Source organism: Gambusia affinis, linkage group LG11 (genome assembly GCF_019740435.1).
Source record: "Gambusia affinis linkage group LG11, SWU_Gaff_1.0, whole genome shotgun sequence".
Taxonomy (NCBI): domain Eukaryota; kingdom Metazoa; phylum Chordata; class Actinopteri; order Cyprinodontiformes; family Poeciliidae; genus Gambusia; species Gambusia affinis.
In genome coordinates, this window is record NC_057878.1 from 8,430,372 (window position 1) to 8,456,468 (window position 26,097).

Sequence of the window (26,097 nt, forward strand, 5' to 3'; positions counted from 1 at the left end):
CCTCGAAATCTGATTATTTTCCAACACTACAAGACTCACAGACAACCCAAATGAACTCACCAAGTGACCTGGTAATCCACTTAACTTCAGCAGAATGGTCTTTTTACATTAATTACAGTTCCAGTAGGGAGTTAAAGGTTTAAAAAAAAACAACAAAAAAACTAATATATATATATAAAAAAACAAAAAAATTCTCTTGAGAGGAGATCAAGTTGTTAAAATTTTTTATATTTTATGAGAAGTTGATAGACCAACCTGGGAATAAAAGGAGCCTGGACTTCAAAAACTGGGACACAAATAAGATCCAATATCTTTTGCTACATATGACAGCCTGACTGGAATATATTTTCACCAGACTCGACGATTAATATTCCTACTTTGAATCCGTTTCTCTGGTACTCAAAAAGCCTGTTATTGACATGTCACAGTAATATCGCTCACATGAACAGCTGGTTTTGTGTGATAATAGTAATATAGCGCGTTTCCTTCTGACTGCTGACTCTGCATTAATGCTCATTCTGGGGAATTTTTCACAGGAAATGAGGGATAAGCCACAAAGACACGTACTCCGTCTTTTTTCTCTCTTCATCCTGGGGGGATTTTTTTTTTCAAATGGTGAGAACAGGGCTTACATAACAAACAACAACACACACGTCTGTGTGTGCGTTTGGGATCCAGGGAACCGATGGAAGAGTAAGAGAATGCTTCCAGAAACTACACACAGATCTCAGAGAAGCAGTTCGGTGCACAAACAGTAAATTAAAACACCAAGCTGCACTTATTACATGCAGGAGACACTACATGTGAACAGGAGGGGCAACGTAGAGGTGCACCGATAAATTGGCCCCAATTTCCTTAGATGTGGGTGATCGGCGGTTACTTGCATGAAAAAATCTACCACTCTTTTCTACTTCCACAAAGGTCAGAAAAAAAACAGTCACTGTCCCTTTTCTGCTCTGTCGTGAGAGATCCTGATTGACAGACTTTCCCACCAGGTCACATCTGCTGTTAACAATTGTCACTCCGTTGTTGTCAACCTAGCAACTTTTACAACAACTACAACAAAAAAATAGTTATCTGTCAAAATCAAAATCAGCAAGTCGGGCTTTTTAACGATCGGTACATCCTTCATCCAAACTACTGTCATTAAAGGGGACAAGACACAGTGCAGCATCCTCAGCAACAACAATGCTGAAAACTACAGAAAATGCTCCATATTAATTTCTTATAATGGCTGCACATTTCGAGAAGAATACAAAGAGATCACAGAAAAATCCCTGAACTTGAGGCTAAATCTTTTTGAACTTTCTGCAGAAGCCAGCTGTACTGCAATACCAACATTAGTTTGTCCATAAACAAGTTGAGACGGTATCATGTACGTACCTCTATGTCAAAGTGTGGGAACTTGTGTTGATTAGCCAGAGGCAATAAAACTGTAGTTTGCTCTGTAAAAATAAATAGGATCCAAAACATGAGCCTCAGCGATTTCTCTGCACTCTGCTTTGTTTGGATCATAAACCATAAAATATGTGAATGTCTGGGAATGCGTGGGCATATCCTGTGCTTGCACCAAAGAAGATGCAGACACGTCTGTATCCTTGCAGTCAAACAAAGAGTGCCTGTGTCATAAACTTGTAGAAATAAGTAGAAATCATCAGAGCCCTGAATGCCTAAGGTCAGTGCGTGAGAGCCGGACATCAGTATGTAGTCTGATAACATGATAATGTTCTAAATATAAAGCTTTCTTGAACAATAACTTATCAGTTTCCAAACACACCGCAGTGCTATTTCTGGCTGAATAGACGAGTCCAATGGCTCAGGGCAACGAAATGAAAAAAACAAAACAAAACAAAGCAAAGCGTCATTTCATTTTCATTCAGCACTGCATATCTGAAATGCAATCATGCCATAGATTGCATCTCCACTGAAGCAGGTCTCAAAATACAGCTTTCTGCACATTAAAAAAAATTCTAGTTGCTATTTTTAATGTAACTAAATATACACTGAGGGATCTACGCAGAGTTTTCATTTCCCATCAAACAAGCAGTCAAATGTTTGTGAGCATCTTCCTCTTCCGCTCCGTCCTGAACAGGTCTTTAAAAAACGGTGCAGTCATTCAATAACTTAATTCTGGGACTTATGACTGGCTCCATTCACTCTTCTGTCATTTGCTACATTAAGTAAACATGCTTTGTTATTTGTCAGCCATGACAATCAGAGAACTTGATGAAAAATAACCATACAAAAATTGCCAAACCCATTCTGCTCTACCAGTTTGTTTGCTCGACAGTGAGGATTGAGTGACCTTTGACCAACTGGACAAATGTGTACCCTGGAAGGTCTGTTTATAAGTGATACCACAGGCCACTGATAAAAAGAGAAAGCTTTCTGAGCCAGCTTAACAACCTATCATCACACTGATAAGTCAGATTCATGTTCCTAAGACGTCTAAGGTTGTTGAGTGATTTAGCACCAGTGTGTCAAAAGATCATCGAATAAATGTGTCAGAGTGGTTCTATCAGACAAGACGGTGCTGCATCAGCTCCTAACAGCTGACCAGTTGCTTTGCAAGCTAATAAAATATCTACCTTTTCAAGCAAATTTGCATGAGCCAACAACAACAAAAAGAAATTCTGAGGTCAAACAGGAAAAAATAATAGATTAATATGCAGGACTTTATAATGCTGTATGGCAAATGGCTGTGAGTTAAAAGCTGAAGACTAATAAGAGCAAGCCAGACCACAGCCATTTTTGGCAGATTGTGTTGCTCTTCACAGATGCACCTCACAGCTGGAGAGGTTGAGCTGGGATTTGTTTTCACAGCTGGAAATACTCCAGTGAGATGCATAGTTCACGTGCTCGGTGGGCAGGACATTACGCTCAAAGTCAGAGACGGTGGTGTCGATTCTCAACCATCCAGGACAGGAAAATCCTATGGGCTCCAATAAAAGGCAACTGGACTTTTTATCTTTTTCCTTGAAAATAAGAAAACAAGTTCAACTGCCAGGCTTGTAATCCTTTAAAAAAATAACTTTGTCTGCTGGACAAATGTCTTCCCCATTAATATTTCAGTAGTAAAAACTCTCCTTTAATGTTCCAATTTTCTGAGGAACCTTTTCGAAATGCTCAAATAAATTACAATTTTGATGTCATTCTATTTTATTAAGATGCACCTGTATATTTATTCATTTTCGTTCATTATGGGATACAGCTTTCTTTTACAACATGTGCTGCTGAAAGGTTAGGAGCAAGCTTAAGTCCAGCTGCTTCCTTTTTCACATCTGGGCACCTTTATTTTAGGATGCTAAAAGTTATAGACAGCAAAGCATCCAAATATTAAATATCAGAGAGACGATGCATAAAACTCATTTGACCAAAATCTTCTCTCTTTAGAAGCCTTGATAGCATTAGCTCAAGCAAGGCTACACCTGAGTTTTTTTGTGGGCCCAATTCAATACCCATGCTGAGGCACTAGGCTGGATAAGCAACAACATATTTCCAAAGAAGATCATTCTGGCTATGGCTAAAGCAACACTTGGCTGGAGATTTTAAAGAGTCTGGCAAAAATATACCAAAAACAAATTAGCTCATGTTTTCTCTCACAATGTTTACCATTTTCTTTATATGTAATTAACTTCTTCAGCTCACATTTGAACTTAAACGGAAACCAATTCAGCACAAATCCAGAAAGATATGATCCACAAAATGGCTTCTTTGTTTAGGTTTCACAAAAAAACGACAGTGGGTGAGTACAAAGCAGGCTTCTGGGTCATCATTTCCAATCATCTCTGGGCATCCTGTCCAGCCAGATGGTTCACAAACAGAGTTAAAAAAATACCAGCAAAAACTCTGTCAATGAGGTGCAAACAGAGCAGAAAAATCACGGATATATTTTGCAAAACATCCGTGTTCATGTTCAAAGGGCTTCAAAGAAAACATGCAGGACTTATGAAAAAATTCGCAGCTACAAAAACAAAAGAAAAAAAAAATCCCACTTTTTACTGCACTCATAACAATAAGGTGCTAAATTTCATGATGTTCTTGCTTACCTGAAACTAACCAGAACCAAGAAATATAAACTGCTCCAACTATGTTCTAGTTACCAAAGCAATTCAAATCTCCCCAAACATGAAGACTGATACAGACTCTTGTTTTGACACAAGACAAATGTTCTTGCCAAGTGTTTTTTTTTTAAGGCACTAGACTGTAAAACTGTCGAGACGAAGAGGATCAGCTGTGTGGGTGTGTGTGTGTGTGTGTGTGCGCTCATTTGGGGAGCAAATACCTCCAGGTAGACTAAACTTTAAAAACAAAAAGAGGCCAGGATGTTAGGGGAGCAGGTCTGTGTGTGTGTGCGTGTGTGTTTGGGACAAACAGATCTTTGTTCTCTCTGGCAGTGTTGTCCAGGCAGTTGGCAGAACAGCTAAAAATGCTGAAGGACCCCCACAAAACCCCACAGTAGTATTGGGAACAAGACACGCACACACAGTCAATGCGCTTCACTTCCTCTGTCTACAGTTTCAGGATGCAGACCTCTGAAGAGCTCAGTACAAACACCCACTAACTGAGCCGTTCAGCTGCTAGAGATGTGCGCAGTAAGCCCATAAACACTGAAGGGGACAGAGGAGTGTGGAAGGTGTTGGGGGTACATACTGGTTAGAGCGTAGTTGGGGTTTTCCAGTTCCAAGCGCTGCAGCTGAGCTCCTAGGTAGACCTACGAGTGAGCCACAGAAAACAACATCAACGGTTAACATTAACAATGCAGAAAAGACTTAAACTGCTATATAGGTGCACGATTCCATGTATTTTCTTTTGACACTACATGCTCCTAAGTTTAAACCAGAACTACCTTGATGTCAATGCCTTTCGCTGAAGAGGTGCTGTTGAAGAACCGTGGGGGAATTTTCGAGGACGGGTCAGGCTCTTCTCGACCAAAACCCAGATTTAAAAGGATTTCCTCCGGGTCTTCCTCATACAGGTCCAGCAACTCTGAAACACTGATTAACAGTCCGACTGTTAGGAGCCCACCATGCACCACGCTCACATACCATTTCTAAAGAAGTGGAAACACGAAGGACATCAAATTAACATGTTTATTGGCTGGTGTATTTAAAGGAAAATTTCTAAAAATGATCAAAAGTGAGCATTTAAATCCATGTGGTGAAATACTTGCACATGCATTGCACATTTTTGTCAGATCACAACCTTTATTGTATTTTCTTAGGATTTAGTGTGATAGATCGACATGAAGTAGAGAATCTTTTGAAGCGGAAAGGAAAAACAGTTTTTAAGAATATACCATGTATTTCTATGTAGTACCCCTGCGTCAGTGCTTTGTAAAAACATCTTTTGCTGCATCTTAAGCTGCTAAATCCTTTGCAGTATATCTCCAACAGTTTTGCACGTCTAGAGATTTACGTCGAAAGCAAATCGAGTTTATTCGGAGTCAAAAAAACGGTGCTGAATAACATTAAGAACAGCACTTTGGAGAACAATTTACAAACTGCTTTAAAATTCTTGAACTGAATTCCTTTGAAATCCTAGTTATCTGCTACGTTGTGTGTCACCTGAAATATCAATATAAACACATAAATGTTTGTGGTTGTGAAGTAATGAGATGTAAAAAAGTTAATTGCCCAAAATATATTGCGAAATCTCTAGGATTCATAAGAATCGACCCAATTTGCAGCTTAAAATTTAGAGAAACTTTTTGTTTGGGATGGACTCATCCATTTGTTATAAATCAGGACTAAATTTTGTATTCAACCTCATTTAACGTGTCTGAGTCAATGAGAGCCATTTATGCTAAGTAACAACAAGAGCACACTGCGTCTCTATTTTCTTCCACTTGAAACCACTTGTCTCCATCTTGGAAAAACCTCAGTGATCTTGATTTAAGAGTAATGGGATGAACTGACCTGGATACAGTGCTGCTTTTTCCTGAGCCTGTGGAGTTCATACTTCTCCCCCTCTCTTTGTACTGATTCCTCTTCTGATCCGCCACGAAATCAAAACTACATAGAAACACAGAGCAACAACGACTTACAAAGAGCTGTTAGAGTAAGAGGAGAGGCTGACGATCTAAATCTCATGTACTGAATGATGAGGGTGAATAATAAAAACAACTCACCGAGCTTCAGGTTTATTATTTTTGGCCTGAAGATGATTGGCTGCAGAAACAAAAATGTAAGAGAATCAGGAGTCAATAGAAATGATTTGCTGCAGTGAGGGAAGTGGTTTAGATATCTTAGCGTTATTGGAATAAATCTTGGTAAATTTGAGTTGAACTTTGAAAACCTGTTTTATGTAGAAAACCTGAGTTAAAGTTTGACCCGTCAGTGTATTTTGGATTTTGAATGAGAGGGTCGAATGCAACGCTCATCAAAAAAATGCTACTATAGCAGCTTTCCCTTTGAAATCAAAATGAGATTGTAAACACAAGTGGTTGTGGTCGGTTCTTGGAGATGAAATGCAGTGTAGTTAAATTGAGTTTTAAGCATGCAAGGTTCCCAATACATCAGGAGAGAATGTCATTTTGTGATTGCTGCACTGCTTTTCCTTAAAACCCGATCTTATTTGAACAATTCTCCACAGATTTAACAGGAATTGGACAAGTGTAATGCGACGCCAAAATTTTTTTTGAAATTGAAACCTTCTCAAATAATTATTCTCCATAGCTACAGAATGCACCAAAGCTAAAACACTGCCCTTATAAGCCAGCTGACAGGCAGTGCAGCTGCTTAGCTCTGCCCCAATTTGAAAACAGAACTAGTGAGAGTTGTTTGTACAGCAGGAGAAAAACCAGTTCTCGGGTCGGGAGGATCTGTCACCATTAGCCGTCTGCACTGTCATATGTTACCATGCTGTATCTTACAAAGCAACATCAAATTTAATATGGAGTGCATTCTTCCTTCCCTACTGTGACACCGAGTTATAAAAAAAACTGTTTCCCATGCTTACCCACCATTTACTGTATTGTCTATGAGAACTTAAAGCCAAACTGCAGTACGAGTGATATTTTCGTTTCCACAGAACCTGTTGAGACCTGCAGCCTCGCCACCATCTCCGAGTGTCTCTCCATTTCTCTTTCTGTTGAAATAGCTCATGTTTTCTTCTCTGGCAGACGGCTGGATTAAGGGAGCAAATGATAACAAAGTACAGCTGCATCTGGAAACTTGCTAATTCACTTCCATCTCGTCTACCCCGAACCATTTAATTTACTAATTCACTGCCATCCCTTTCAGTTGCTAAGACTTTAATCTGTTCCAACCCCGTCCTTATATCGCTTGATGTCATTATGGTCAATTAGGATCTGTTCGTACATGACATCAATAAAGACTTTTTACTTCAGACTGGACATTAGCTGCCTCAACAGAGTTCAGTCTGAGCACAATCACAGCACTTGCAGCCAGGACTTACTAACCTGAAGCGCAGAGAGAATCGTGCACTAACAGAACATAAATCAGAGACATATTAAGATGAAAGTGGGCATGGTTACGTAGCAGTTGTTGGCTGGATGTTTTTTGTTCAGCTTGTTTGGACCAACTGGCTGTTAAGACATAACTTGGTATTGACAAAAACTGAAAATATTTCATTTCAGTCGCAAGCTGGTCTCCATGTTGGTTTAGGTTTCAATTGCATCTGCTTTAAAATCTTTGCAATACAGTTTGATAGCAATAATTTCAAAGAGCTTTGTCAAAATCCTTTTTTTGGCAGTATAAAATAGATACATCATTTCTATTTTGTACTGCCAAACATTCATTTTATTTGCACTGGTCTCTTGTACGTGTTTTTTCTTTACTCTTCACTTCTTTAAACTTTGTTCCTTCAGCTTTAATCCATCACATATTTCGACATCCTTCTTTGGACTTTGATGGCCTTTTCCCCCAAAAAATATTCACTCATTTTCTTTTGGCATTTTAGAGGAATGTATTTTTGCCTTAATATGTAGCTCAACTCTGAACAATGGATCAAGTCAAGTGTATAAAAATGCATCCAAAACAAGGAAAATGTGTAATGTTGCATCTACACATAACGCATCACTTGGCAAAGAGACAATTTCATATTAAAGCTCCAGGCACTTTTTTTTTTTTTTTGCTAGTGTCGCCATTGGACCTAAAATTGTATTTTAGCACCAGAGAGGTAATTTTCAAAGAACAATGAACTAAAAATTGGCATTAGACCATCCACATGTGCGTGATGCATCTACAAGGTTACTCATCAGTTCTTAGCTGGATAAGTTTTGATGTTCTCCAAGACATGGCCTTCAGATGCTAGCAAAATGTTGTAAATCATGTGTAGCTCTGCCATCCCTTAATTTGTCCTCACGCCGACCTTCTTATTTAGTCAAGTAAAAACAAGGCCTGAACAGAAAATAAACAAAAGCCAAAATCCAAGGAACGTGTTCAAAGTCTATAGAAAACATGGGTCGTTACCAGTATTCTATTTTTTGTGTGTATTTTATAGATAAAAAAAAAAGAAAAACTCTTAAAAAAAACACATATCATACTACTGTGATGTTGTGAAGTCTTTTTAATGAGATAGTAGAGTGACATTTGGAAGGTGCAGTAAAACTGTGCTTTCCCCTCCAGGAACTATTTTCTGCATTCTGCTGGTCAGTTTTCTGAAAGCCGACTCCTAGACTTTTCCCTCGCTTACAAGACTGACAATTTTAGCTGTTTTAAAACATCTATAATACCAGTAGTCATAGTTTGGTTGGTTGGAAACCTCACACTTTGATCTTTTTCCCCGTCAGTAAATGCACCACACAACGACCTGCATGGTCACAGTAAGAATAGCACTAGATGGTTTCACAGAGTAAAAGGAAAAGAAAAAGGCAAACTTCAACTTGAGCTACTTTTGAGGATCACATTACTGTTGAGTAATAGCCCCAAATCTCCATTTATTTTTGTTTTCCTACATGGTTCGAATCTTTTCGTCACACTTCACTTCTGTTTGACATTCAAATTAAAACAAAACCACTGAAAAAGTATTAAAAATAAAATGCAATTAGAGAAATCATTTGACATAGGAAGACTTTTCTTTGGTGATTTGGGCTGCAAAAGAGCGAGAGAGAGAGCAGGGTTTCTTGCAGGAAGCAAGAAGTTAAGTTCAGGGTCTCCAGGATTTCTGCAATCCACACAGAGACCGCCTTTTTTTTTGTCTATGTAATATAGCACCAGTCACATAGTCACATTAATGGTGAACATAAAATCAAAGACAATCAAAAACATCAACTCCACAATCATTTTGTCTATGTTTTTGTTCTCTCTCTCACACAGTGTAACATCGCCTCTGCTACTAAGCTACACACATAATTAATGATGGGTCATTAATATTGCTTATATGCTCACATTCTGACATGTCAAAGTTTCAAGTGACAAATAAGAACCAGCAACTCGAAACTTAGAAAAGCTGGATTTGAAATCCACAAATAAAATCTGATTGGTTCATCTTTACTCAAGAAGTACCACCAATCTCTTACTCACCCATATCTAATCTGTAGTAGTCCTAATATAGAAACGCATTGGAGAGGATTGAATATAAAGATTACACAAATACCACTAAATTAAACAAAATAAAACACTATTTCCACAGATTCTGCATTTAGTACAGTCAACAACACCTAAACACCCTCAGGCTGCATTTATTGCTCTAAAATAGATTCAATTGATCGTTTTTAACTCGTATGAGACCAGATAAACAGTTGTTGAACAATAAAAATGGGTTCTCAGAACTGATGTTTCAGATTAAATCTACATAAACTCAAACCAGCCAGTAATTAGCCATCTTTCAGGGCCAGAATCTCCTAGCTGGCCAACAAAACCCACACTCAGCATCAAAGTCCGGTCATTACAGCCTATTGTGCTTTAGCCCTTTTTAGCACCAGAGCCTCACCATATGTATTCACAGCAGATTACAAGAATGACGAAGGTACACACACTTTCAGAGGAGGGCCAGCCATGCATGTGGCGTCTTCTAACCACTGTTGACTTTTCCTTCATGAAGAAACAGGACTGAGGAATTGAGTGCTGTCCCACAAGATGTTCTGTTTATTCTGCTAACGCCGTTTTGTTTGGGAGAGATCTGACCCTCATTTAAACACCTTCAAAGGGCCGACGTGTGTAAAGTTGAGTGTGTAATTGCTTTTGCCACAATGTTTACATGCTGCAACTAATAAAGTGGAAATTTGCATTTATCAAAAGAAGGAGATCCCAAGAAGCCAATAAAAATACTGTCAAAGCTCTGAAACAATTCAATGTTAAAAATTGTTCTAACTCTGCTTTCAAATTATTTTAACAACAGTTTATGACTATGTTTAAAGTTACATCTGGAATTATATTGTGTGACTTTTTGGACCCACTGCAGTCCTGAGGGACAATGCTAATGAAATCCAAAAGTTCTTGGGAAACATCTGAAGTGGAGTTTTGTTTTTTTAAATCTGAAAACTGAACCAAAAAAAAAATAAAAAATAAAAAATCACACAAAGTGAAGCAACCATTTAACCCTCACTGCAGATTAAGAAACGGCGATTATGATTTTAAGCAGTTACAAAACAGCTACACCTGCCATTTGGCATAAGAAGTAATTTTTAAAATTCTATTTTAAATACAGAATTGGAGGAAATTGTTAACAATATGCAGAAATTTCTAATCTGATTTTCATTGTTAGTTTTTCTCTGAACTGACCTTCAGCTCCCAATGAAAGGTCATCTTCAAAGCTGCAGCCAATCTTCCCTCCTGTTCACAGACGGACACACATAACCGCAGAATAAATACGATGTGGTGAAGTTGTGGAATAGCTTCATTGCTACACAAGCACTCAACTTAAAGGGGCCATCTACTTTTCTTTTCTGCTCTCTACAGGGGTAGTTTGGGTAGTTATGAGAAGTCAGTGTATTACTAAAGTAATGGTGATGAGGATAACCAGATTTTAGAGCAGGAAGAAGTTTTGAAGTTTACATGATTAAATGTTGAAAGAGTTAAAACTGTGTCAGGAGGGTATTTTTTGGGTTTCTTATGCTATCATGAACCAAAAGAGAAAACATGGATTACCTTTGCTGGGAGAAGAACTTTGTTCATCTAGAGAGGCTCCAAGAGGAGTTCTGGGCATAAAAGAAAGGACAGAGTTATGTATAAATCTAAATTAAAACCTGGGATCTAACCAGAACACTCATCAGAGTCCATTAATCCACAGGATGCAGGATAAATAGCTACTTGGCAAATGAGCTGCAATGCTAAGATCAGTGGATGCAAGGCAGCCTCACTACACCTGAGCTTAGCGCCTGTCATGCTATGTTTAACTAATCCATGTAAAGCGTTTATCAAACAGTATCTAGGCAATCAAGTTTTACTGTCTGCCATAAATGACCTCAGGTGCCTGTCAGGAGGAGAAAATATCCAAGACTTGGGTTAAATTTAAATGTGACGCTTTTAAAGACTGCATTTTTGGTCATCTGCCAGCAAAACTAATTTACCCGGGTCAACTGGTTAACAGATTTAGTTACTTCAAGCAGCTGGTTGCTGAGAGCACTGAGCTCTTGCACGAACTGCACCTCTTATCAATAGGGCAAACTTTATGTCACCATTAAACACACACACACAAAAAGGGTTGTGTAACAACACACAGCTGCAGAATATGGAAATTTGTCCCACTCTCCATGTTTAGCCATGTTAGCTTTGGGCTCCTAGAGCTAATGCCACAGTAACCAGACTGCTGCAGACAGGGATGTTGTGTCATGTCTGTGAGAGCGCTGTGGAGGGCTCTGAGTGGCAGTGCCTGAAATCATGTGAGTGCATGATAACAATGTTGACTCAGCAGGAGGAACCCCTCCTCTGTTTACTCTCCCTTTCTTTTTCTGCCTCTCTTTCCGTCTTCTGTCGGGTTCTTCCTTTCTCCCTCTGCCTCATAGCTCTTCCCTGAAGATCATGTGCTTTATCTCTGGGCGTTGGTCTCCTCCTTACGTGCATTTTTTTTTTTTCCTGAGGTTCTGCATGTTGTATGCCTAGGCGTTGGCTTTTTTGTCGATCCAACGTCAGCAGCTAATAAACCGCACATGGGTTTTTAGACACCGTGAGAAAAAACAAATAGTCTAACGAATAACAAAAACACTTAGGAGAAATGCCACTCAACCAGTTAGTTGCGACGTTAAAGGTCATCCAGCACAAGTCATGCAAGTCATTGCCAAATTATTAACTAACTTCTACAATAATCAGCTTGCAATTTTTTTTTACTTTATAAAGTTAAAAGTGTGTGTGACACTTTAAACAACCTACACCAGAAAAATTATAATAATTATAATAAAAAGGATCTTCTAAGTGAATGAATACTGTACCTGCAGTCAATCAGCCAGTTTGCAATCTTGCTAGGAACTTGTCCTGGCAGAAAGACATGTTAGCACGTTAGCAATAACCCAGCAGATGTTTTGCAGGGATTACAACCCTCTATAAATATAATACTCCAATTCCAGAATGCAATGTTTTAGTCCTGAAACCGTAAATGATGGCAGTGGTCACAGGTTGTAATTCCTCCATTACACACAGCATAATTCATACAGATAAGACTTTTTCTGTTTAGTTATTTGCACTGAGAAAAATAATTTCCTACACTTTTTGTCTATGTGAATTGGAATAATATTACTGCAAACGTCCAACACACCTTAGGAAGGTCCGACATTCAAGCCGCAAGCATTGGAGTTACTGGCAGGAGGTTACATCACCGTTCAATAGCCGGCTGGTTTCAGGGTTATTAACCTCAAGATATCGATCTTTTCTGCAGTTCTCTAAAGCAGCTTTAACATTTATTTTTGCCTGTTTACCATTTATGTGAGACTCTTCTCTATAAACAATTCCTGATTTTTGAACATCAACACCCATTTACTTTAATTGTTTATTCTCTTACAACCTTCTCCACATTTTAAAAGTAGGTACTACACACTGGCCGGTATCATCTTCATTAACCAGGTAAACAGGACGTAACACAGATTACTGTTAAATATTAGCAGACTGATGGGTTTAAACAAAGAACTAATGAAAATGCATATTTTACTAGCTTTTAAAGGAAATGTTTGGTGTGCCAAGAAGATGCAACTCCTAGCACCTCGCATGTTGCTCAATTTTAATTAAAACTCTGTATTTTAAAAAAAGTATTGCTATATTATGCTTATGCTAAAAACTAGTTATAATAAGATGACGGTGCCGTATTTAGCTATCAACCTTCTTATCTTACTGCTGGCTATGTTAAAGTTTTCCCGTTCACTTCAATTCAGAGTGAATCAATACAGCAGAAACTTTATGCATTTGAAGATACTGATACGATTATTTCCAGCACAACACACCTACAGTTTAGAACAATTTATTTTGGCTTTTAGCTATTAAAGAAAATACTAAGACAAACAGGATAATATGACATTATCAGATATGAGAATAACTCTTTCACTAACATTTTAATTGGATGTGGTTTAATATTTCTTTCCCAAACATTTGATTGTTGCACATCTTAGCATTGCTGACACTTGAGCTCAGTCTAACCTGGTTCTTGGCTCTGTGCAGCCCCATTACTTTGGATCTGCTGGGCGTCAAAGCGGTCTGGTTTCGACCCTTGCCCAAAGGAGTCCCTGCTTCTGGCCCAGGCTTGACGGCGCTCATTGGCGATTGTGGCGTGCCCCACAGTGGGATCTGAGGATCAATCGAAGAAAAGTGAAGAGCCTGCCTGAATGCTACGATGTTGTCTGTCAGGTTTGGCAGCTAGTCAACCGAAAACAGAGTGCGTTTAAGCTTGCAGAGCCTCTGAGTTTGGATAAGCGATGACTCCTCACTGTCATAATAGCTTTTTAACTGTCGTTTCTGTTTGTCAGGTTGATAATAAACAACAGAGACATGACAAAGTGCTCGGACGTCCATCTAATATGTGCTGAACAACATTAAGTGTGAAGATATTTGTTAACCTGCACATCTGTTAAATATACAGCCAAGTATTTCGAGTACAGCTATCTTTTCCAGTTCTTCGTCAACTTATTTCAGCAGTTTAAGTTTGGCAAAGCGGACAGACGTACCTGGAGCAGCGGTGGGTTGTCTGTCAAGAACGCCGACGTCCATTTTGGTGTGTGTTGTTTTTGTCATTCAGTCAGAGGACTGATGACTCTGCAGCAACATCTGCAACAGGTGGCATAGCTGTGGAAAATAAAAGTACTTGCTGGTTACTTTACTAGAGGAAGAAAACAAAACTGAAATTACGAGAGAAGCACCAAGAAGTCATCTGCTGACCAGAATCAGGCAGTTTACTGCCTGATTCTGCAGTAAACTGCCTGATGCAATTTCAGGTGAAATTGCATGTTCACCAGAACATGCAATGTTTGAAAATACAATCTTTTCTGATCAGTGAACCAACAATTAACAGGTTATGCTGACAACAGCACTCTTACCGTCTTCATCCCTCAGATGTTATCAAGTAGCTGCTGAAATTAATTCAAGAGAACCACAAAGCTGTAAGAAGTTAAAAGGAATTTTCTACACAAACATGCAGCTCTTTACTGCAGCCAGCATGACTTAAAGGACTGAACTTGAACAGAGTTCAGTCTGCCTTAAGCAGATAACAAAAAAAAAACAACTAAATATCTTAAGATGCTCCGCTTTATTGTTTAAAGCTTTCATCTGTCGGGTAAGGAATGTTGTTGATTTGGAAATGCTGCCAACATTTCTGACATCTCTGTGTTAAAGGTCAACATTCTCCAGTGAATATAGTGACTAAGGTTCGTAGTGATACATGCAAACCATGCCACATGTGTTAATTGGAAATATAAATGGATAAAAACAGCTCAAAATGTGCACTCCAAGTTATTTTTGCCTTTAAGATGATGGAAAACTGTTTTACAGTGACTGCTTTCTCCCTTTCACACAGTGTGACGTCACCTCTGCTTTACACTCAGAATTGGCAAAATGACCCACCGGGAGATCGATTGAGATTACAGACACAACCACACACAGCAGCAACAGCGGCTCAGGCCATCCTGTACAGAACATCCAAATCTGAAACGTGAGGCCAAACCGAGCGCACTGGGCAACTCCACCAGCATCGAGCAGAACAAACTGTGACAAGCATTTCGCTTTAAGGCCACCAGACACATTTCCCATATGACTTTATAACCTCGTTTAACAATCCAACACCTTCATAAATACAGCATGTGATTAATTTTGCAAGCTGATGCTACATTGACAGTAAAAACAGAGAAGTCAGGGTCTCTTTGTGGTTGAGATTTTGAAACCAGATGAGGATGCAACGTCTCCTTACAGCTTGCAGCTGCATCTCTGTCTTACAAATAAAAAGTAATAAAAACAGTTGGCAATCAAATCCCTACACAGTCACCTAAATCAAACGAGAAGACAACGCAAACGGCTCGCATTAATTCTACCTAAATGTTACAACTAATTTATTTAGACAACAGAATTTGTTGCTCATCAGCCACATGTAGGGACAGCCAGAGGAGGTGACATGAGGAAACAAAGTAACTTAAAATACACCTAGCCAAAAATGTCTTATGTTGAATCCTCTCTAGCAAACTTCATAAATACTGATCAGCTGACAGCTTGGACTGGGATCTTTTACAACGTTTTTGCCTGGTTGGTCCGCTACGTCCCACCTTGAAGGAAAAGCAGGACTTTCATCCTATGTTGCTTTAGAGATAACAATTACATCTTATGCCAAAAAATATGCTTAAGCTGCCAATAAAGGACATCCAAATTTATAGTCAGATGAGTTTAGAAATCACTATAAAAGTTATAAACAAAAAAAAAACTACAATTGTGATACAATTTCAGATATTTAACAAAGTGTGTTTAAGTTATGAGTTACTCACTTAAAGTTAGTTTTTAAAACGCAATGACCTATGATGCTTGTGAATGAATTGTGGAAAATGTGTTGCGAGCAATAAAGGCCAGAAAGAGTGGGAGAAAAAAAATATATTAACTCATTAACAGCTGATGTTTATGAACTATATAATCATTTGCAACACAAACAGGCAAGTCTTTCATAGCCACACTGACACTAAATAGCTAGTACACAAACTTCGGACTGAAGCGAATGGTAATGTTTTTAAAATCAAGAATTGAGACTCATTAAATTAGAAGTGCCTGTGCTTTGTATCAGCACCATTGTGGAAAAACAAATGCAGTATTCCACAGAAACTGAAAAGTGACACTCAAATGCCAGTGGAGAAGTAATTCATTAGAAACTTTATTTTACGGGCAGCAGTTCACAAGAAATCTGACTGTATACCTACAGCTCAGCAGTGCTTTGGAGGAAGTAAAGCCACACCAAAAGATGGGAAAAGCACCTTCTGAAAGGAATGAGCATAATAACCAACGGTTAAAAATTTGGCACAATGTCGAGGCTCTTCTACTATGAGGATGTTGTGACTGTCATTGTCAAAGGAAGCAGCATCAAAGGAAGAGTTTACATAAAAGAAAAAAAAAATTATGGCACTTTCTTGATTTGCATATCATTTGTCAACTTCACACACTGTCTTACTAAAAGTGGGCTAAAGCAAAACTAGGAGCTATACTAAAACCATCATCAGCTATACCTGCCTTGCAGGGTGCAGGGAGCCAATGCCCAGCTCTAGAAATCATTGGGTGAGAGGTGGGGGAAAACTCGACACAGACCATATGTCCATTGCAGAGCAATATAGAAACATGCAGGACAAACAACCATCCACACAAACACCTTTGGACAATTTAGAGAGACCAGCTGACCCAACAGTCATGCAACACAGCAACACTGCAGCCAACTGCTTCAATGGGCTGCAAAGCTTGCTTGCAGATCACCCTGAACACACAGTGGCCTTCGTGCAAACAGAGTGGTTGCAGTATCGTGCTGTTGCCATGTTTTATCTTTACCAAGAACAGAGAAGCTGGTCAGAGTCGATGGAAGGACAGATACAGTTGAAATAACCGAGCTTGGAGTAGAAGCTCCTCTTCCAGTAAAACAACAACCATAAAAATCCATCCGCAGCTACAACAAAATGGTTTGGGTCAAAGCATAAATCCAGTTTTGAGAAGATTTTCCACAAGGCTCATTCATAAACTGTAAAGAAAACTGCAATGCTCACTAGGAAGGACATGAGAAAAATCACACAGGATGGGATGATAATTAATGTGCTTCTTTTTAATTGCATAATAAATCATTGTGCCATCGGCTAATATTTCCATGCCATTTCTAACTTATACAAGTTTTTGCAAAAAGCATGTAGCTTAGGCTCATTTCTTTCTGCAGACACAATGCATGGGAATGTTTATGAACATCCAGACATAAAAATCCAAATTCAAAAACATTTTGTTGATCCCAAAGGGAAATTAAATATTGCCGCAACTGATATGAATTAACCACAAGAGAAAATAAAAAGGACATAAGATGGAGCCTCAAGGCTCATCTTACTATACAATAAGGTTTTATGAATGTTAATTTCTGGAAATTACAAGCAGTATATTTTGCTTGCAACAAAATGTATTGCTTGCATAAACTGGAACATGAGGCTAATTCTAGGTTTTCATTTTGTAACCAAACCCCGTCGATGACAGGTAACAACTACAGCGTTAAAACTTATAGGACAGATTAGTTCCTACTTCATAAGGTCTATATTTGTTCAAAATGCAATAGTTACTGTATTTTGATCAATGACCAACAATGCCAATGCTCTGCAGCTCAGCCTTTTCACAGCACAGAAAAGAAAAAAGAAAATTATGTGTGAATGTTCTGCCAATGTGCTCATGTAACCCAGCGGACATGAGACAGGAACTCAATCAGCCCGCCATCAACCACGGCGGGTGAAGGGAAATGTGATGGAGTGAAAGAACGAAAGAAGAGAAAGGAGATGAAGAAGGATAGAGCCAGAGGAGGGTGCAGCCAAATCTGAATGAGAACGTGTGAAACAGGAAGCAAGTGTTTAGAGAAAAGAACAGGATAACTTCCTGTCCGAGAAAAAAAAAAGAAAAAAAAAGAGGGATGCATTTATTTTTAGAGCTCTGCTGAAAATGCAAAACAAGCTAGATAGAGGAGGAAAAAAAACAACAGTCTGACAGGCTGCGTGATGAAATCTGATGAATCATGTTTAATAATAGTTTTATGGCCATTTACCTCCACATCATCAGCAGCAGCTTTCACACGAAAGAACTAAATTAAACACATGTTGACTTCAAGATCACAAAGAAGAAGTAAAGCACAGGAAAAATGACAAAAACCCTATTAAAACAACGAGGTGTTGACGACCAAAAGTCAAGCATAGTGGTGAAATGGAGAGCAGTCTCCTTCCTCACATTTTATAAAATTTAGACATAAGCTAAATTATCTAAGCTAAATTATCTTTAATTCACCATTTTGCTGAGTAACACTGAAAGTCTGCTGGACCTGTAATCAATGAATTCCTCAAGAAAACATATCTAAATATCAAAAGGTTACAATTGTCTATTTTTAGCCAAAAATATTTTTTATACAGCCCAATTTTTGTTGTCTTGCACAAACAGAGAATCCAGGAACTAGACAGCAAATTTACAAGAAATTCTGTACAGCCGCCTTTCCACTAAGACATATTTCAAGTTGCTTGGCAAAGTACCAAACAATTTGCCTAAAGATTTTTGACAAAAATTTTAAGAACAGCCAAAGAAAAAAAAAAAGAAAACAAAACAAAACTGAAATAAACTGTAGCGTTTAACAACTTAAGGGATTTCGTTGAATTCATGTCTGGGATTAGAATAAGCACTCGCATGAATTTACTGGTGTAAATTTCCTGCACCAAAGAATCCACACCCAAATGCTTGCAGAACCTGGTGACCAGTTCTGCAGCTTCTGAGAATTTTCGCTCGTTGAAACGATTCGGCTTCCGGGAAATTCGCATGAACTGCGTAATTAGGCACTCCTATAATATTTTCATTGGATTGAGGTCTGGACTTCGACTTGACCTTTCCAAAACAATGACTTTATTTCCTCTCTTTTTTTGTGTGTGAACATCTTAGTGCATGTCCCATTTTTCTCTTAAGACGATGTTCCTGCCGTAAACATTTCAAACTGCAATTTTCTAAAATGATTTTAGCAAGACGTCCTTCTAGTCATTTGTAATAAATGTGGCACTGTCACAGCCATGCTCGATATTCTTTAGCATCTTGCTTTGTTTTTTTGCAGAATTTCCCTTTTGCAAAAATAAATGACTATTCTGCGTAAAAATAATTAACCAAACAACATATCAAAAACAACCTTTAAAACAATCAAGGCTTTCTTTTAGCTAACAACAACCACCAACATATCCTTACGGCTGTAAATTTGAACATGGACACCCATTCCATTGCGTAGTAGTAAATCTGTGGCATCTTGAATCAACACTGATCCCTCCTGCTTGTGCTCATTATACAGATTGAGCAAATATAGTTTTGTGGACAGAAAGCTCTCTGAAAATGGCTTTGATAGATTTCTAACCTTATAGCGACTTAACCCTCAGAAATCTCGTTTGCAGAACAAAAACCCGTATTTTTGCTCCGTTTCACTGGAAGATCAGACTGATTTGATGCCACTTGAAGCTGATAGTCATCTCTTTGGCAGTCGCCTGCCTCCATTTTTATCTGCATTCACTGCCTACGCAGAAATTTTTATAGTGTTGTTATAAAAAAGGAAACATCAATACATAAATATCCAAGAAAGAAATATATATATATATATATATATATATATATATATATATATATATATATAATAGTTTTAATCATCCCATAAAAATCGTTAAGTGGATTGATATTTTGACACAGATGAGAATGATTGGTTTATGAACATTACTACAGCTTAAGCAAATATCTTACATAACTTCATTATTAATAAAAAGAGAGATAATAAATGATCATAAATGTATATGTAGCCCTGAGATGTTACTCATGAAAATATGAGACTGTTCTTAAGTAACTCTAAATCTGTGTTACACACTTGTTCAATAAACTATTTGAAATGTGAGGATTTTCTGGCCTTTCTCTGTTTTAGTTCACTGTAAACTGTGCGTCACTGTGAGAAGAGGATGGCCCCATTAATGGCACGACTATCCAGCCAAGATGTTAAGTCAGCCCGTCGTCTCTGACAGAAGCCAGGCTCAAGCGTTCAGCTCTGCCCAAATGTTATACCATCAATGCAGTCCAGCTCAATGTTACAGCAGAGGACCGGAGGACGCACAAAGACTCAGCTTCCATTAAGAATTGATGGTAATGTTACTACAGTATATATATATATATATATATATATATATATATATATATATATATATATATATATATATATATATATATATATATATATATATATATATATATATATGAGATGTGTGTGTACACCATTTGTCAACTGCAATGTTTTATGGTTTGACCTGTTTGTCTGTCTATCTGTATGTTCCAAACATTGAAAACTTAAAATAAAATGTATTAAAAAATAAATAAGTAAAATAATTGATGGTAATATTTATATGGATGCATAGTGACTGAAATTATTAAACAGAAGTTCAAATGCAACTGCTTAACAATAAAAATTCATACTAGACATGACTAATAACCCAGATGGCAAAAAAGAAAAATAAGTTTTTCTATTTCATTCTTAAGATCATTGTCACTCAGTATCATAGACGTATTGAGTAGCTTAAAAAAAAAACAACATTTATTTAGTCGATGAGGAAAATAGATTAGATGAATGCACGGTTGCATTTACAGTCTTGATCAAGTGAGCAAGAGGTCACGATCATCTGATTTAAAGCAAATATTTACTATTCCGATGACTTTGTTGATTTTTCAGGCATGCATTAGTACTGCCAGTACAACTGCTTTGGAAAAATAATTTCCTCATTAAACAAAACGACTGTTTCTTATAAATCAGCTGATTGAAAACATTTACGGTTGGATTTATTCATGCTAAAAAACAACAACAACAACAACAACAAAAACAAATTTATTTTACTTAAATCCATTTCTAAAATCCATCATAGTTTAAATATTTATTTTTCCATTTTGGGTTCTTCTTTTTTAAATTTCTTTAGTTTTGTACATTTTTCCTACTATTGAAGCCTGACACTGACAGCAAGTCAGTCCAACAAATTTTATTTTGAATAAAGTTTGAATGTGAATAAAGTCGGCTACATTTATGTCCCTCAACAGGTCACATAAAAACAAAGGTATGTCGTTTTCATCTTTTTTCACCATCCAGCCAACATTAGCAACATTTCAGAAGAAATTACAGAAAACATTTTCTAACTCAGGTTAGTCGTGACTTTAATATTCCTTCAGTTATCTTAATTGAACTAAACAAGTTGCTCCTTTCAAGGCAAGTTGGCTAAAATTTAATCATCCGTCTTGTAAACATATCTACTATAATTACAAACACCAGTTTTCTTGTTCTGGTCTGTTTATACTCTATTGCCTAAAAAAAAATGTTCCCAAAAAAATAATAAGCAGGAATTTTAAATCCAGCTTTGAAAATCAGCAGGTAAAAAAAAATACAAACGCACTCAGAAGAGTTCCATGTCTGACCATCTTGGGCTGAAAGTCCAGTCCTGTACATAAAATATTTCACCAGGTGGCCAAATAGCTATTTGCTAAATTAATCCTAACACAAGTTCAACATCCCCATCATGTCAACTACTAAAAGGTTTCAGCATACAGAGATGAATAAACCTTCACCAGTGCAGAAAGACTGTTAAGAGTCTAACATTAAATAACATTGTAATGGAGGTGACATTTCATAGCAGTCGAATTTATATACTCAGACATTTCAATTACACTACTAAGTGTTACTGATAACACTGACTGGAGAGAGATCTTTTTGGCCTGTGGACAAGTTTTATACACCTATGAAATGTATATTAGTCGTGAAAACATTTTATTGGTTAATAACGATGTCGTACCGCTTCGGTTTTTCACTGAGCTGAACGTCCTGTGAGCATCAGCTGCATCTCACATCACTGCTTCAGAAATGTGTATGCTTACTGATCTGATAATAGAGTGGTGTCTGATCTGATAATAGAGTGGTGTCTATACTGACTTTCGGTTGCACTTTGAAAGTGAAAACTAAGCTCAAATGCCACCAATTTGTGTAACATTTAAATAATTAGTAAAAATAAATTAAATAGGAGCAGCATCTCGTCAAAAAGTTTAATATATTTTAATTGTTAAAAATAACATTTTGTTTTCCTTTCACATCCAAATTGACTATATTAAAATTTACTTTAAATGTACAATGACATTTGGTTAAAATGCACTTCATCTATCCATAATTAATAACATTAAAATAGAAATGTTAAAAAAACCCAAAAAAAAAACAAAACAAAAAAACGCAAACAGTATTGAGCTTACTTCTTCCGTATGTTTATCTCAGACAGTTTTACTGTTAGTCGATTCCCATAAAAACTGTTCCAGCTGCTGTAACCTTCAGAAACGTTGCTAAACAAATACAGCTCCATCGATAAGCCATCATGTGAAAGCTGTCTCCAATACGCAGACAATACAAATATAAGTTTAACAAACATTCAGGTACAGATCCATGTTAGCAGTGGAAAAGAAAGTTACTTCAGTAAAAAAAATAAACACCCAGCAGTACATTGCCACAACTGCAACTATGCACTGGCTCATTTCCTTAAGTTCTTTACTTTAAAGCAGGTATTTTGTCAGAGGTTTTCCATGGTCTGCTTTTTTCCTGTGCGGCAGCAAAAGAAAAGTTGTCCCAAATTATTTCCTTCACCCAGTTTGTGGATCATACAGCTGTGGCTATTAGGAGACACTAATCAAACAACCTCACTGTAACATTTATGAGCAATCAATCAATCAAATTTTATTTGTATAGCACATTTCAGCAGCAAGGCATTTCAAAGTGCTTTACATAAAATCAAACACAAAAACACAATGCAACATGGAATCAACAATCAAAACACAACATCAAGTCAGATTCCGCCAATAAATTTGTAATTGATTACGTTTCAAATACAACTCTAAACACGTGGGTTTTTAGTTGAGATTTAAAGGAAGTGTGTTCCAGATTTGTGGTGCGTAGATGCTAAATGCCGCTTCTCCTCGTTTGGTTCTGGGGATGCAGAGCAGCAAAGTAATTACAATGATTTTTTTGAAGTAATTAGAACTACTTGTCAGAGCACACATACAAATAGCTCCAATTGTCTTTGGAGATGCTTCCTGTATGTTAACTTTGTGATTCCAAGCATTCGGTTTAACGGAAGCTCCCAGCTGAAAAATCTGCTTTAAAAAAATAGTGCGGATGTGCAGAATAGCACATCTAGGAAGGCGACTAAGATGCAGTTTTAAACACTGTTGATTAGTATTGATCAACAGCGGACCAATGTGGACAAATCCGGTCACCTGACGGAAGCCCATATTCACCATTCACTATTTTGCTGGCCAGGAATTGATTGAGGAACCGGTCTCAAGGTATGTGTTCAATTATTTCTGTTTGTAAAGAAAAAAATAATAATCCTACTCACACCTATCATTACAGGTAAACGGAGACGGCCCCCGAGGTGTGTCATTTGTCACCTTTTATAGTCTGAAGAATATCTAAGAAGTCATAAAGGTTAAATTGTGAAATTATGCTTTTTCCCTAGAGTTAAGATTTGGTTTATAAATAAATAAATAAACCAAAAGATATACATGTTTTCTCGTTAACCCAACACAAAATTGCTGCCATGTCCATGACTTGTGTCTAGTTATTGTTGATGAAAATCATTCTCAAGAGTGTGGACTCCAATCTGGATCCAGGACAGAAACAACGACAATCTTGTTTGAGAGAGACCTGAGTAAAGTGCCGCACAAAGCAGTTGGGTTTTGGAAACAGAAGACTTGTAAGTTTTCTCCACCATGCTTAGTTGGAATGACAAAGAAAACTACAAGCCAAGTTATCAACAAATAATATCAAAACAGAGATGAAGCAGGCTAATGTTAGCCTAGCTTCACACATGGCCCAAGGTTTGAAAAGTACAGGGATATTTACTTTCAATGAGAATGTTGTGTAGGGGGTCGCATCTCAAGTCAAAAAAGTCCTTTAAAAATAAAGATAAGCAAACTTAAGAGCACAAATGTATCAGAAATATTTGAGTTTATTAGGTTGAACTACATTATATTTAAAAAAAAAAAGAAAAAAGGATGGTTTCTTCTTTTCATGGGTGATACTTAAAAATAGACTCCTTTTTTTAGGAACTTAAAAAACAAAACAAAAGTCTTGTTAAATTTGGATTATTTTTCAATTCAACTGTTAAATTAATTCATCAGTCACATTTTTAGATATACTAAAGTTCAAGAATGTGTTTATGTTTTAAGCCTGGAAAGGAATATGGAGTTTGAAAATGTAAAAATAAAACTTGTCTTACAAATTCACCAGCCTTTTCAGCTAGTAATCTACATTTGTGCAGTGAAAATCTTTTCACAAAATAAAGATTGAGCTCTGAGCTGAGCTCTTACATTTAAAAACAAACATTTGACTGAAAACATAGAAATGTAGTAATTTCTTAAGAGTAGTCCGTAATAAATAACAACACGTCAAGAGTTTCATTTAATTCACCTGAGATGATTTAACTCTGGAAATATGAACTTTTTTCTCACATTTTCTTTAAAAATCCTTGACAATATTTCTCTATGGTTATATTTCTGGGTACTGCACAAATGTTATCTGTTAAATTTATCCACTTAGCCTCTTCAAACTGTCTATATCTATTAAAACTTTGCTACGCAGCAGAGTTTATACTTAAGAGGAAGAGTCCCATGTGTCAGCATGCATTCTAAAGTTGAGCCATCCAGCCTGTTAGTCAGCACTTCGCATGTAACTATAAACACAGAAACACCACAACTAGCTGAAATAAAGTCTCTTTACAACGATTAATCTTTCTTAAAGTTCACATTTTAACGACATGCACAGCCTCTGTGAATATTAAACAAACTTTTCTCCCAACTGTGTCAGCCCAACCTGCTGTTTCAGCTGTTCAGCCCTGGCTCGAAGGACTCGCTGACAGCAGCCGCAGTTTAAAACTCTCCACACATACACAAACACAAACACCCGGCGTGGAGCCATGTAGACAAGCTCCGGTTACTCACCGTCACGTTTCTCCACAGTTCAATCGAGTCTGAGCCCAAACTGTCAAAAGTGTCCAAACTTTTCTAAAAAACACTCCAACATTCCTGCTTCCGCTTCCTGAAACCAGCTGCAGCAACAGAAGCAGCGGCAACATGCAGAGAGGTGGAGGAGGAGGAGAAGAAGAAGGAGGGAGAGAGGAGGTGTGTCCTTTGGGCGCTGCAGCGGGGAAACACTGACCCCTGCTGGATTACTGCTGCTACTACAACATTAAGGTCCGTAAAGAGTGATTTTAATAAGACCTTCATGTTTTGTGTAAACGTCTTAAATTTCGCTCGCCAAATTGAAGTTGTGTTCTTTAAATAAGTCATGTCTGAACGTTTGTGCTAAGCGCAAATATAATAATCTATCACCTTTATAGTGGGTTCCATGAAAGGCTATTGTTAAAGGCATTCCAGATTTGTGATTTTAATGCAATGAATCATCCAGAAAAGCAGAAAAGGGAAAGATAATTTCAATGTTGACAACATTGAAGCATAATTTCTATTTTAGTTCATTTTGAAGACCTGAGAGGATACACAACCACAAATAATCGGGGTGCCCAAAGTCAGTCCTGGAGGGCCGGCATCCTGCAAGTTTTAGTTCTCTCCCTGGTTTAACGCACCTGGATCAAATGATGGCTCGTTAGAAGACCTAAGAAGAACACTGATATATTGAAAAGGTTGTTAGTACTACCAGGGAGAGAACTAAAACGTGCAGGATACTGGCCCTCGAGGATCGACTTTGGGCACCACTGAAAAGGAATGACTGACATCAAGGTCTAAAATGAATGAATAAATAATAGTGGAGGGCATTTTGGAGGTTCCTGATGACCTATTAATGTATTTTGAACATCAAGAGCAACAAACGACAGTAATAACCCACAATTAAAAGACGGCACAACTCATTGTGTGACAAGAACTTGTATGCTGGATTAAGATTGTTTTTTTCCCCCAACACATTTATAAAGGGTTTTTTTTA

The 26,097-nt window shown here is 37.5% G+C and overlaps 1 protein-coding gene across 2 annotated transcripts in view; it reads right to left on the reverse strand.

The window, feature by feature from the left end:
• Positions 1 to 25,256, reverse strand: part of itprid2 (ITPR interacting domain containing 2) — a 40,618-nt gene extending 15,362 nt beyond the window's left edge. For both annotated transcript variants that reach the window (XM_044131332.1, XM_044131331.1), the window contains exons 1-10: positions 25,101 to 25,256; positions 14,054 to 14,171; positions 13,530 to 13,676; positions 12,335 to 12,377; positions 11,055 to 11,104; positions 10,689 to 10,739; positions 6,131 to 6,170; positions 5,919 to 6,014; positions 4,850 to 4,997; positions 4,654 to 4,714 (exon numbers count right to left, since the gene is read on the reverse strand). In XM_044131332.1, coding sequence (XP_043987267.1) covers positions 4,654 to 4,714; positions 4,850 to 4,997; positions 5,919 to 6,014; positions 6,131 to 6,170; positions 10,689 to 10,739; positions 11,055 to 11,104; positions 12,335 to 12,377; positions 13,530 to 13,676; positions 14,054 to 14,120 — 703 coding nt within the window. In that variant the 5' untranslated portion in view covers positions 14,121 to 14,171; positions 25,101 to 25,256. The remainder of the gene's footprint in view (positions 1 to 4,653; positions 4,715 to 4,849; positions 4,998 to 5,918; positions 6,015 to 6,130; positions 6,171 to 10,688; positions 10,740 to 11,054; positions 11,105 to 12,334; positions 12,378 to 13,529; positions 13,677 to 14,053; positions 14,172 to 25,100) is intronic.
• Positions 25,257 to 26,097: the final 841 nt, after the last annotated feature.